The sequence below is a fragment of the Ochotona curzoniae genome, unplaced genomic scaffold (assembly GCF_017591425.1).
Source record: "Ochotona curzoniae isolate NIBS_2020 unplaced genomic scaffold, NIBS_Ocur_1.0 contig_66, whole genome shotgun sequence".
Lineage (NCBI taxonomy): Eukaryota > Metazoa > Chordata > Mammalia > Lagomorpha > Ochotonidae > Ochotona > Ochotona curzoniae.
The window spans coordinates 28,367,795-28,382,048 of NW_024466512.1; the positions used below are offsets into that span (position 1 = coordinate 28,367,795).

Below are 14,254 nucleotides of genomic sequence, written 5' to 3' on the forward strand. Positions count from 1 at the left end.
TAAACAAACAGTAAACAAACCTTACAAAGCAAAGCATCCTTTTAAAGATCGGTCCAAGTCAAACAAATATGTCAGAATCTTTTTTTTTGTTTTACACAACAGGTGGCAAGTAATAAATGAGAAATATATTATTACATCTTACTTGTCTGAGGTCAATGAATGCTAGCTGTAGTGTGTCCCCCTGGAATCCTGGCACAGGTTCAGAACTGGCAAACACTATTAAAAAAAAAAGAATAAAAACAAAATTGCAAAATATACAAGAGTTCAACTGCAAAATTATTTTACTTCTTACAAATGTATTATTCTACTTCTGTGTAATCATTTCAAATGAAGAGCATTTATAACCTTCAGTTGTCACTACTGAGAACGGTCCCCATACCCACCACCACAAATATTTTAATAATTTTAAACTTCCAGTTTGTCATGTAATCACTGTAATCCTTACCCATAATAAATTTACAGGTTGCCCTCTGTAAATTCAATCATAGTAATCTACTTCAGTCAAGTAAAGTTTTCTGACTCTTTTTAGCCTTAGGTGAACAATTAGAAGCATTTTGAAACTATGGCCATGGCCATCAACAGATCGCAAAACATGTGCTTTATAACACAATACGCTCTGTAAACTCCCACCCCAGCTACAATCAATAGAACACAGAGCCGAGGCATGACGTCAGCTCCACATGCAGACGACGGGCTAAAGGTTCTGGTCAGCAAATTCAGCCTGAGAGAACGGTATCTGTTCATGAATTCTAATAACAATCTAAAAGTATCTTAACACAAAATGTTTTATTTCAAAATATTTTTCAATAATTTTTTACACTTTAAAAATTTGAATGCAAATAACAGCTTGTTTAAACTAAAGACAATTACAATATTAGTTATCCCAAAGACATTTTGGGTGCATAAAAGAGACCCTATCTTCTGATTGAGAATGTTGCAATCCTTTCCCTCTCAAATATTACTTTAATGTTTTTAAAGAAAATTGTAGATTTTCCATTTCTGAATTTAACTGACCTGTATTTTAGAAGCCATTTAAAACCTCAGTCTATATAGTTCTGGAAAACCAAAAATGGTTAAGTCAGTGTATTTTGTGTGAAATACAGTTCATAAAATCTCAATATCAACAATAAAAAATAAAAACATAAAAGCAGCACAGTTTAATCTATATGGTTTCTTTGGGGAATGGGACATTCAAAATAAGCTTTTGTTGTACTGTTGTTTTTGTTCAAAGATTTATCTATTTTTATTGGAAAGTCAAATTTAGAGAGGAGGAGAGACAAAGAGCAAGATCTTCCATCCGATGATTCACTCTCCAACTGGCTGCATCAATTGGAGCTGAGCTGATATGGAGCCAGGAGCCAAGAGCCGGGTCTCCCACGTGGGTGCAAGGTCCCAAGGCTTTGGGCTGTCCTCTACTGCTTTTCCAGGTCACAAGCAGGGCAGGGAGCTGGATGGGAAGCAGGATTAGAACTGGCATCCATATGGGATCCCAGCACGTGCAAGGTGAGGACTTTAGTCACTAGGTTACTGCGCAAGGGTACAAGTTGTTTTTAAGATAATCATAATTTTTGATTGATGCATCAAAGAAATTTTAACCATAAACATTTTTATGGAATTTAAAAATATTCAGCCTTCCTTGTCTTTTTTAGTATATTATATATTGTTTCATTTTTTCATTAACTCTGGATCACCATGAAGAACACTTTTTGTTCCACATAATAAAGTTGCCAGTGGATGTTATGGTATTAAGAACTCTGTTCTCACACTGTTTTAAAAAAGAGATTTACCTGTTTTTATTTGAAGGTCAGTGTTATAGAGAGACACCCACCTACTGCTGCTTCACTATCCAGATGACCACAACAGGTGCCTGGCCTGTCAAAGCCAGGGGTTTCATCTGGGTCTCCAACAGGGATGACAGGATTCCCAGTATTTCAGCTAGTATCCACTGCTTTTCCCAGGCCATTAGCAGAGAGCTGGATGGGAAATGGAGCAGCCAGGACTGGAAGTGGTGCCCATATGGGATGCTGGCATTGCAGTTAGCAGCTTTATCCTCTGTGCCACAACAGTGATCCCTCTCCCAACCCCTCACTATGTTATGTTAAAAAGCTCAGAATACTGTGCTATTTGAGTTCTGGTATTTACATTTTCTAATTTTTCTGCCTTAAAGTTTTAATAAATTCTTACTCCTTGCTCTTTCATCTTATTATCTTTAATTTTCTTGAGCAAAAATATCTTGAACAAGGGGGGATCTTACACTTAGAGTTAATAGTTTTTATATAGCTTTTTGGGTTTTACATTTTCTATTTCTTTTACTTCATTTGAAAGGTAGAAGCACAAACAGGATGAGATCTTTCATCTACTGGTTCACTTCCCAAACGCTTCCAGAAGCTACAAGTGGGCTACACCGAAAGCAGCAGTGTGGAACTCCTCCAGGTCCTGCACTTGGGTGGCAGGGATGCAGCCATCTGACCCATTATCTGCTGCCTTAGCAGGCGTGCTGCAGCAGGATGCTGCATCAGAAGAGGGGAGCTGGAACTCAAGCCAGGCTCTCTGACCTGGGAAGCAGACATCCACTGGACACAAAAAGTACCCCAGACACAAGCAGTTACAGTTACTTCGCCTCCCCAGGCTTTTCTTCATCGAAAATAACATATCATTTTTCTTCTTCCTCAGTTTCTGTTTAAGACCTATAGTTAACTGCATATATTTTTTTAAGATTTATTTATTTATTGGAAAGTCAGATATACAGAGAGGAGGAGAGACAGAGGAAGATCTTCCGTCCGATGATTCACTCCCCAAGTGAGCGCAACGGGCCGATACTATGCCGATCCGAAGCCAGGATCCAGGAACTTCTTCCAGGTCTCCCACATGAGTGCAGGGTCCCATGGCTTTGGGCCATCCTCAACTGCCTTCCCAGGCCACAAGCAGGGAGCTGGATGGGAAGTGGAGCTGCCGGGATTAGAACCGGCGCCCATATGGGATCCCAGGGTGTTCAAGGCCACTAGGCCACACCACTGGGCCCTAACTGCATATTTTTTATAAAAAATAAAAAAATAATCAAAGAGCTTACTGTCAAAATCATAGCAGTAATATAAATTCATATGGCACTTTATAGTTTACCAGAGCAATTTTTCACACACCATTTGCTTTGATCATCACAATAACTGATTTTTATCTAAATGATGGAACATAAAAGCTTCTACCTAGACCTGGTGCAACGGCTGAATAGTCTAAATTCTCACCTCTTAGGTGCTGAGATCTCATGTGAGTGCTGGTTTGTGTCCCGGCTGATCCACTTCCCATCCGGCTCCCTGCTTGTGGCCTGGTGAAGCAGTAGAGGATGGCCCAAGGCCTTGTAACCACGTATCCACACAGGATACCTGGATGAAACCTCTACTCTCATCTCTTAGTACTTCCCAGAGACATCTTCAACTCCTTCCATACCAAACTACCTACCTGTACACTTCCTTGTATATAACAGTCTCTTTCCACAGTGCCTTTCCCCCTTCTGCCTGAAGCATCCCTCCTCTTCTTCCTGGGTCATTTTGATTTATTCTTCAATTCAACTCTCTGTGGGAAAGCTCCCATTATCTGTGTATGTTTAGAATAGGTCCTTCTCCTGTTCTCTCACTGCAATGTCCTAGGTGTAGTCTAACCATAGCATTCATTTAATATCTTGTGAGTATCAACCTGTCTGGGTCTTCCCACCAGCCTATGAACTCCATGAGAATAGTAATAACACTTTGATTTTTATATCCCTATCACTTAAAACAATGCCTGACACATAACTTAAGAAACAATAAATTTGAGGGGCAGTGTTTTGGTAGAACACGTAAAGCAACTACCTGCAAAAACTGGCACCCCATGTGGCACTGGTTTGGGTCCTGGCTGCTGCTCCTCCCACTGAGCTCCCTGCTAATGGCCAGGGAAAAGCAGCAGAGGATGGCCAAATGCTTGGGTCTGCCCATGCATGTGGGAGACCCAAAAGTTTCCAGCTCCTGGCTTTAGCCTGGTCCAGCCCCAGTTGTTGCAGGCACCTAAGGAGTAAACCAATGGATAGAAGATCTGTCTCCCTCTGTCTCTGCAGTTCTTTTAAAATATATATATATAAGACACATATTAAATATATATTATATATTTATTATCTATTATATTAAATATATATATTAAAAATACTTGAAGGGGATGCAATTCAGTCTTAATAACCAATATATTATTTAGCTCGTTTATTAGTCCTAGGACAATACAGTCCAATAGCATGTCCTACAATAATGGAAATCTTTGATATCCATGCTGAATAAAATTTTTAATTTTAATTTTATCAGATATTGGGCAATGCAAATTTAAAACATTCCATGCATATTTTGCACATTTCAAAGTAATTCAGGGCAGGTGAAATTATTCCTAATGCTATCTTCAAAATACTAAATTGTTCATTCTCCCACTAAACAAGAAACTCCTGGGATATACTCATTGCACCTTTATCGCCTGTGCCTAATAGAAAGGAAATGCTCAATAGATGTATACTATCTACATGAATAAACAGTAATACAAATAATCAAAATCTTAACAATTTACATAAAAGGTTGATCCATTTGAAAGTCAGAGTCACACAGAGAGAAAGATCTTCCATTCACAGTTCACACTTCAGATGGTTGCAATGGCCAGGACTAACAGGAGGAATGAATTTTTTCAGTTACCCCACGTGAGTAGCAGGGACCCAGGCACTTCAGCCACCATTTGTTGCTTTCCCAGGCCATTAGCAGGGAGCTGAATCAGAAGTGGAGGAATCAGGACTAGAACCAGCATTCACATGAGATGCCAGCATGGCAGGCAGGCAGTAGCTTTAGCCACTATGCCACATCATTAGCCCACATAATTCACTCTGATAAGAATGTCTATTGATCTCACACCTGTGTTTTTGAAAGGCAAGGACAGTGAGGGAGATAGAGGTGAGCTACCATGTGCTGGCTCCCTCCCCAAGTGCTTGCTACTACTGACAACACTAGAGCCACAAGGCAGAAACACAATGCAGGTCCACCAGGAGGTTGGTAGGAATCTAACCACATGAGCCATCACTGCCACCTTTCAGGGTCTGCACTAGCAGGAAGCTAAAGGTAAGGACCTGAACTGGGAATGAAACCCAGGCGTTCCAGCCCCAATAATTCTTGAAGTAGATCTGAACCGCTGAAAAGCTGCTAGCTGACTTGTGAACTTCTGGAAGTAATGTCTACAAATTACAAATTTCTTCTTGCCTGTCTAGATTCTCATTTTCCATATGATTTGTCACATTATTGCGTCTCTCTCTCCCTTTGGGTCAGCTTTTTTTTAAGATTTATTTTTTAAGTTTTATATATATACACATATACAGAGAGAAGGAGAGAGAGAGAGAAATATCTTCTGTCTGATGATTCACTCCCCAAGTGACCGCAAAGGCTAGTGCTGTGCTGATCCGAAGCCAGGAATCAGGAGCTCTTCTGGGTCTTCCACATGGGTACAGGGGTCCCGAGGCTTTAGGCCATCCTCAACTGCTTTCCCAGGCCACAAGCAGGGAGCTGGAAGTGGGGCTGCTGGGATTAGAACCGTTCCCATATGGGATCCTGGCGCGTTCAAGGCAAGGACTTTAGCTGCTAGGCCACAGTGCCGGGCCCTGGGTCAGCTTTTAATGAAAGCAAACAGGCACTTCCCCACTAACTTGGTCAGTTAACCATGACATAAAGGCAATATTTTTTTTTTCATTTTTTTCCAAAGGTTTATTATTTATTTGAAAGACAGAGTTACAGGGAGAAACAGAGAAGTGTTTCTCCACCTGCTGGTTCACTGCACAAATGCTCAAAACAGCTGAGAATGGGCCAGACCAAGGCCAGGAGCCTGGAGTCTATCCAGTCTCTCATGGAGGGCAGGGACCCAAGGATTTAGGCCATAATCTGGTGAAGCTGGATGGGAAGCAGAGAAACTGGGAGTGGGATTGAGTGTCCCAAATAGCAGCTTAACTCACCATGCTGCAACACTTGCACCCAATAAAATATTTTTAAAAATCAGATCTGAGTCATCTGATCTCATGGGAAAGGGCTACTACAACAACAGAGTAGAAACTTCCATCAGCTTAAGTGGGATAAAGACCCATCTGAGTCAACATAGAAGGAAGTGAAAACCACAACTATAATGCATGACATGTAAGCTGTGATTATAATATAATAACACCTTCCAAATGGGTGATCGGTTAAATGTGAAGAGAGTGAGACTGTAAGAGAGAGTAAGCCAGTGTTGTGGCTTAGCAAGTTAAGCTTCTGCCTGTGATGCTGCCATCCCATAGAGATATGAGTCCCAACTAACTGTTCCACACCTGATTTAGCTCCCTGCTAATGTACACAAGAAAGTAGGGAACTATGGCCCAAGTATTTGGGTCCCTGGACCCAAAGAAGAAACCCCTGGCTCTTGGCTTTGGCTTGGCCCAGCCTTGACTGTTACAGTGAATCAGCAGATGGAAGATCTCTGTTTGTCTCTCCTCTCTGTAACTCTGCCCTTCAAATACATCTTTAACACAACAAAGTAGGTAAAACATATGAGATATCCCTAAGCAGGTCCTAAGGATCTGTACAACATGTAGTAGGGATGGGCAAGGGAAACTCCAAGAAGCCAGGCCCTAAGTACTTATCCTGATACAAAAATATGAAACGTATCACACAATTAAATGTGGAGGCAGTAAGTCCTTGAAAATTCTGTTCTAGCTATAAACTTAGCTTTACTTTAAGGCAGAGAATGTGAATTTTATAGTGAAGATATAAAAACCACCTACACATGGCAGGTAGAATTATCAGGAGGAAAGGAGAGGAGAGTATCAGTGGAGCCCTAAGAGTGAAGAGATGAGACATTTGACTAAAGACTGCCAGCGAGGCTGAGGAAGCCAGGCTAAGGTCTATGACAAGAATATATCAAATGGAACCATTCTGTGAGTAGACAGATGGCTAAACACGAATACCAATAATCTAGATATTACACATATAAAACTATATATATATATATATATATATATTTCCATTTCTGGCTAGATCTGAGGATTTAAAGTAGATAGTGGCAAGGCAAAAAAAAAATATCCTATGTGGGGTCAGCATGATGGCTCAACAAGCTAATCTTCCATTTGGCAGTACAGGCACCCCACATGGGTGCTGGTTCTGGTTCCAGCTGATCCAGTTCCAGTCCAGCTCCCTGTTAATGCGCCTGGGAAAGCAGCATAGGATGGTCTAAGTGCCTGGGTCCTTGCACCCACAGGGCAGACCTGGAGGGTGCTTTTGATCCAGCCCACACTACTGCAGCCTTTTGGGGAGTGAACCAGCAGATGGAGGATCTCTGTCTCTCTTCTGGTTTCTCCTCTCTGTAAATCTGCATTTCAATAAATCTTTAAAAAGTGAAAAAAGATATTTTGAATCCCTTGTCATTGGAAGGGATGACTAACAGCACCACCTAGTGGTCCGTCTAACAGTGAGGTACTCCTCTCTGGGAGTTGGGAGTCTGAATTCTTGGCTCTGACTTACACTCTGTGACATATGATTGGCTGCAGTGAGGTGTAAGCCTCTAGGACCAAATGTTCTTCTACATGCATCATCCCATATTTTTATAAAGTTGGATCTGGTCCTTTTCCTTTCTTGGGATTAAACATGAGCAACGTATCTTCAATTAGCTTCATACCATTAAAAGCTATCCAAGCATTATGACAAGATGCAGTTTACTTTTTTTAAAAAGCCATGGAAATATCCTCATAACATCCACATGATTTTTCCTTAACATTTTAATTTGGGGTCACAGGCCTTTCTTGAGGCTTTTTAGTCTGCTCTGGAGGCCTGAGGTCTACTCACACAGCCATCTACCAAAGGGCCGTCCTTCAGTTTTCTCTCTCCTCTTTTTGAGGCAGGCTAAGCCTTTATGCAAAATGAAGATAGATCAAGGTCTTCACAACTAGAATGCACCTACTTCGCAATAACTCACCCTATACAGATGTTCCAGCATTTATACAGCCTTTTCTAATACCTAAGGATTTAAGATGTTAAACTCTTACGAGCCAATGACTGCATTTAACATTTAATATTTTCCAAATATCTCAAACACAGAATAGCATCTTTGTAGTTGCTGGCTCCTATAGAAATATTATTTTGTTACTGAGGGATTCCTCAGACTTGCAAACACCGTGACAAGGACATAATGAAGTTAAAGGAATAACCATTGTCATGTTTACACCAAGGAGTTAAATGGTATTGAGTTTAAGTATCGCAATATTACTTGGCCTTAATTTTTTGGTAATAAAGGCTGAACTCCAAAAAAGTCAAATGTAGCTTATAAGAATTCCCTAATTTGTTAACATGTTAATTTATTCACCACATAAATATTTGTAGACTTTTACTAACAGTACAGCACTGTGTAGACTGCCTGCAATTTCAAATCTTCTATGTTGAATTGAATTATCTATCCTGTATGGTAAAGCACTTCTCTGTGTCCACTCCTCGTTAACCACCATCCACTGTCCCCATGAAATCAAGGCATACATTTTCTAAATTTCTTCTACTATATTATTCTTTAAATCTAACTACCTCAATAATATCAAATTGTATCTTTATTCATTCATTAATTTCATGTAGTCCTTCCTCCAAAGTGTCTGGAATGCTCAAAGCCAATCTCCTTTTATTTTCATATGAAAATATTCAGAAGTCTTTTAAAAGATAAGCCTGGCTTCAGTCTACTACATACTAGAATTAATGTTCTGTGAAATAAATTGCATCATGTAAAGGTTTCAGATCTCAGGGCTAGTGTTGTGGCGTCGTGGCTAAAGTCACCACGAGAGATGCCAGCATCCCATGTGGATGGCTAGCACATGTCCTAGCTGCTACACTTGCTATCTAGCTTCCTGCCAATGGCCTGGGAAAAACAGCAGATCGCCCTCATACCAGGAGGGAGAACCAGAAGCAGAACCGGCTTTGGCCTGGCCTAGCCCTGACCCCTGCGCATAAAATAAACAACTGAATTCAGGACACAGGCCAGTTCTCAGTTCACAAGCGAGCCTAGAGAATATGCCTTAACAAGTTCCCGCGTTTGTTGCTGATGCTCACTGGGGAACCAGTTTGAGGCCACAGATGTAACTCACAACATCAATAATAAGTGTCATTACATATTTTGTAGTGATCCTGTTAGAAATGTAAAAGCCATAAATGCACAGAAGACATTAACTTTTAACATGAACGATCTCAATTGGCTAGATATGGAATAAATCTTAAAATTCACTGGGGATGATCTTAACACGTTACAACAAAAATTATCATACAAATATTGGATTAAAAAATGTTTAGAGGGCCTGGCGCTGTGGCCTAGTGGCTAAAGTCCTCACCTTGAATGCACCAGGATCCCATATGGGTGTCAGTTCTAATTCCAGCAACCCTACTTCCCCCATCCAGCTCCCAGTTTGTGGCCTGGGAAGGCAGTCGAGGACAGCCCAAGGTTTTAGGACCCTACATCCGTGTGGCAGACCCAGAAGAGGATTCCTGGCTTCGGATCGGTGCAGCACTGCCCATTGCAGTCACTTGCAGAGTGAATCATTGAATGGAAGATCTATCTCTCCTTCTCTCTGTATATATCTGACTTTGCAATTAAAAAAAAAATAAATCTTTTAAAAAAATGTTTAGAGACAGGTATTGTAGTTTAGCAAGTCAAGCCATTTCCTGGAACACTGGCATCCCTCTAAAGTACCAGATCAAATTCTGAGTGTTTCCCTTCCTACCCAGCTCCCTGCTAATGAGCCTGGGAAGCAGCCAAGATAGCCCAAGCACTTGGATTCCTACCAGCCACAAAGGAGAGCTGAATGAAGCTCCTGCCTCCTGGATTCTGCCTGGCCCAGCTTTAATTATTGCTGTTATTTGGGGAAGTAAACCAGAGGGTGGAAGATCTTTGTCCGTCCCTCTCTGTAACTCTTCCAAACAAATAAATACATTTTAAAAATGTGCTTATCAAACCAAAAGAAAAAAAAGGGAAATCTACAGAGATTTTAGAAAACTGTGTTTTTGGGCCTAGCATAGTAGCCTAACAGCTAAAATCCTCACGTTCCACACACCCAGATGGGTGCCAGTTCTAATCCCAGCAGCCCCACTTCCCAACCAGCTCCCTGGTGGTAGCTTGGGAAATCAATTAAGGACGGCCCAAAGCTTTTGGACCCTCCACGCATGTGGGAGACCCAAAAGACGCTCCTGGCTTTGGATCAGCTAGTTCCAGCTGTTACAGCCACTGGGGAGTAAATCAGCGGATGGAAGATCTTCTGTCTCTCCTCCTCTCTGTATACCTGATTTTACAATAAAAATATATATTTTTTAAAAGAATACTGTGTTTTCATTTGGGAGTATATTCTGGCTAACAAACAAGGTAGTAACAGTTTGGATTTTATTAACAGAATATTGAAGAATGTAACTGGTAGCCCAACTGTATATCATATTGGCTCCCCTTCCTGGATATCTCTATATTTAACTTTGGGTATCAGACACTAACCAGAGGACAGTTAACTGGTGTGCTCAAAAAAGAGTTTGAGATCTAAAACGTCACCACATGAGAGAGTAAGAACTGCAGATGGCTGCCCTTCAGAAGGTTCGAAGGGATCTACAGCAGCTTTCCTCTAAGTAGCTGTGGATGAAAATTTTCCTGTATGATCTTCAGCTGAACTACCACATACAGTTGTCAGGCCATTTCCCATATGAAGGTGCTCAGCTGAGGCAAAGAGAGATGAAAGAGCTGAAACCCAGCTTATAGGCCACATGGCCAGGCACAGGGCAAGGCCAGGTGAAAACAAAAGGGTAAACTCTCCCTAATGCAGGTTAAGACGACAGCTCTGGAAGGCTATTCTCTTTTAGTGAGAAATTTTTTCGTGATTTGCACAAAGGCCAAAATACACTAGTGTTGCCACTGGCTTTCAGGTAGAACAAGGTCCATTAAGAGAAGTTCAGTGATAAAGTACTTTCAGTTCAATGTAAGAGACTGACAGCAATGTATTGTACGGAAACATTTTCTGAAGAATCATTCATCCCCAAAACTGGATGTTCGATGAATAACTCAAAGACTACTCAGTAGGATTATTTTTAGAGAGAATTTTAAAATAAGAAAGAGAGCATGAGCATTATAACCAGGTGGGTATTGAAAGTCAAGAGTCGGGCCTGGCGCGATGGCGCAGTGGTTAAGGTCCTCGCCTTCAACGTCAGGGATCCCATATGGGCGCCGGTTCTAATCCTGGCGGCCCTGCTTCCCATCCAGCTCCCTGCCTGTGGTCCAGGAAAGCAGTCGAGGACGACCCAAAGCTTTGGGACCCTGCACTCGCGTGGAAGACTCGGAAGAGGCTCCTGGCTTCGGATCAGCACAGCACCGGCCGTTGCATTCACTTGGGGAGTGAATCATCGGACAGAAGATCTTCCTCTCTGTCTCTCCTCTCTGTATATCTGCCTTTCCAATAAAAATAAAATAAATCTTAAACAAAAAAGAAAGTCAAGAGTCTTAGCTTCTAGGATTGTTCATATGAACTCCCTATCTCCTTCTTCCTCCATTCTCCAGTAAGTTTCCATGACATCCAAACTTCTCTTCATAAACTCACTGCCCACTGTAGCCTTCCTTCTACCTAACCAACTTTTTCCTCCTGTCTCCCTTTCCCTGCCCCAATGTATAAAAGCACATACAATGTATTTACACTACAGATAAACTTTGTCCTTTAAAAGCTGTTTTACTGGGGCCTGTCATGATGACTCAACAGCTAAACCCTCACCTTGCAAGTGCTAGGATCCCAAGCGCATGCCAGTTCATATCCCAGCTGCTCAACTTTCCATTCAGTTCCCTGCTTGTGGCCTGGGAAAGCAGGATGGCCCAAAGTCTTGACACCCTGCACCTATATAAGAGACCCAGAAGAAGCTTCTGGCTCCTGGTTTCAGATCAGCTTGGCTCCAGATGTTGTAGCCTTTGGGGAATGAACCAATGGATGGAAGATCTTTCTGTCTCTTCTTCCCATAAATCTGATCTGTCTTTATAATAAAAACAAATAGGTCTTTAAAAAAAAAGCAGCAGCAGCAGCTATTTACTTCCGTGGGGGGAGGGCAGTAAAGCAAGGGAGGGCATTAGATCCAACAGTGAGGACATCAGTTACGTTCACATCCCCCAGTGGAGTGCCGGGGTTCAACGTCAGGCTCCTGTCCTCAGTTCCAGCTTCCCATTAATGGGAGGCTCTAGGAGTCAGCAGGTGATGGCTCAAGTGATTGGGATCCTGTCATTCACAAGGGAGTCTTACACCGAATTCTGGCTCCTAGCTCTGGCCCTGGTCCAGCCACAACTGTTGTGGCATTTAGAAAGTGAACCAAAGATGGGAGCATGCACACTTTCTTTTGAAATAAAAACATTACTTAAAATAAGATGAAAACTCCTTTCTCACAAGATTGACTTTCATGTATTTGAAAGGGAAAGTGACACAGAGAGAGGGACAAAGGAGGTGGGAGGGAGAGAGAAGTTGAAAGAGAGTAAGAGGTTAATTGATTTTCTATCTGTTAGCCACAACAGCCAAGTCTAGGACAAGCCAAAGCCAGAAGCCAGAAACTTTATTCCAGTCTCTTACATGGGTTTCAGACATTTCCCAAGCATGTTTGCAGGAAGCTGGATGGGAAGCAGAGTAGAGGAGACTCAAACCAGCACTCCAATACGGGATGTCATATTGCAAACAGTAGTATAACCTACTGTGCTGCAACACCAGCCTCCAAAGCTTACTCTAAAGATTTCTCTTAACTTTCATCAGAAAGAGCTAAGTTCCACTTTTAAATGATACATGTATGAATCACTAGAAATCATAAATTGGGGGATGGAAACTTTTATTAGAAAGGATGTGGAAGGCATCTTCATTATTTATAAAATTACTTATAGTAAACGGATGTCTTTTGGAAAAGAGAACATTTAATATCACAGGGAATGAAATAAACATGGAAATGTCATCAATATAGTATTGATTCAGTTTACATATAGGTACTGAAAATATAATACTGGAGGAAGAGTACTGATTATGGTGAAATGGTAATTATCAAGTAGTAAAGTAAGTAGCAGAGCTGACCAAAGGCAAAAACTTTTTAAAGATTTATTTATTTATTTGAAAGAGTAACAGAGAAAGGGAAAATAGAGAGAGATCTTCCACACATTTGTTTACTCTCCACGGAGCTAGCTCTAAAGCGGAGCAGCCAGAGCAATTCTGACAAGAGATATTGTTCAAAGAGTAGCAACTTAACCTACTGTGCCACAAGGCAAGACCCAAAGACAAAATCTCCACAGAAGCAATACTGTTGTCTCTGGCCTGGCTCCGAATTCTGGTCTTTCCTGTTTCAACTTCTGAGGGGCAGAAACTGAGCCCTCAGCAGGCCAGGGTTTACTCCACTAGCAGCAGACTGAAGACTGCCTAACAGTTAAGCTTACATTCAGCTCTTTGCTTGGTCTTTTTCAAGAGACTAATCCTTTAAGAAAACATCAGTTTTAAAAGCTATCTTCAGGAACTCTGCTCAAAGGAGAAACTGAGACAGAGCCTGCGAGGGCAGGCCGAGAGGCAGATGTGGCGTGTAAGGCTTCTTTCTCATAGGACAGCCTTTCACAGAGAGGTAGATTCAGGGGCAGAAAGCTGCCTCACCATAAGCATTTTCCATTTTTTGAGCAATAAACCTAATCAAGAAGACATATCTAAAGCCAATAAAGGGTTTAACCGTGTAATTTTCTTAAAGCTACACTACAATGCAGTAACAAAAACCACTAGAGCAATATTTCATAAGATATTAGGGGGAGGGGAGAAGGTAGAAGGAACATGATACAGTTCCCTGAGCCTAAGGAAGTGTATGAAACAAAAATTTAAAAAAATATACATATATAGGCAACATCATACTGAAATTAAGACAACTTTCAAAAAACTAAGAAATCAGTAAGATATTTATGAGATAGGAAGAACAATTTGAGCTTAGAAACTGTAAAAACTGTTCATTTTTAGGCAGTAGATAGTTTTGAAAATACAAAATACTTATTTTTATAAATGACAGTTTTAATTTAAAAAAGAAAAATAAAACAGATTTGTAACTAGAGAAAGTTAAAAATAGTGTTCTTTAAGGAATACACTATAAGGAAAACTAACTATGTTTTCCTGCTAGAACTTATACACAGCAGGCACACAAATATTAGATTTCCTTAAAAAGTGTCTTTCCTGCTTTAGCTGCAAACTGCTGAC

General features: G+C 41.1%; 1 protein-coding gene across 6 annotated transcripts in view; it reads right to left on the bottom strand.

Moving 5' to 3' along the window:
- Nucleotides 1-14,254, bottom strand: part of EXOC6 (exocyst complex component 6) — a 138,720-nt gene that overhangs the window by 29,049 nt on the left and 95,417 nt on the right. For 5 of the 6 annotated variants that reach the window (XM_040992455.1, XM_040992450.1, XM_040992452.1 and 2 more), the window contains one exon: nt 143-216. In XM_040992455.1, the coding sequence (XP_040848389.1) occupies nt 143-216 (74 nt within the window). Of the gene's footprint in view, nt 1-135; nt 217-14,254 lie in introns of all 6 variants that reach the window. The other variant, XM_040992453.1, reaches the window with a different exon arrangement.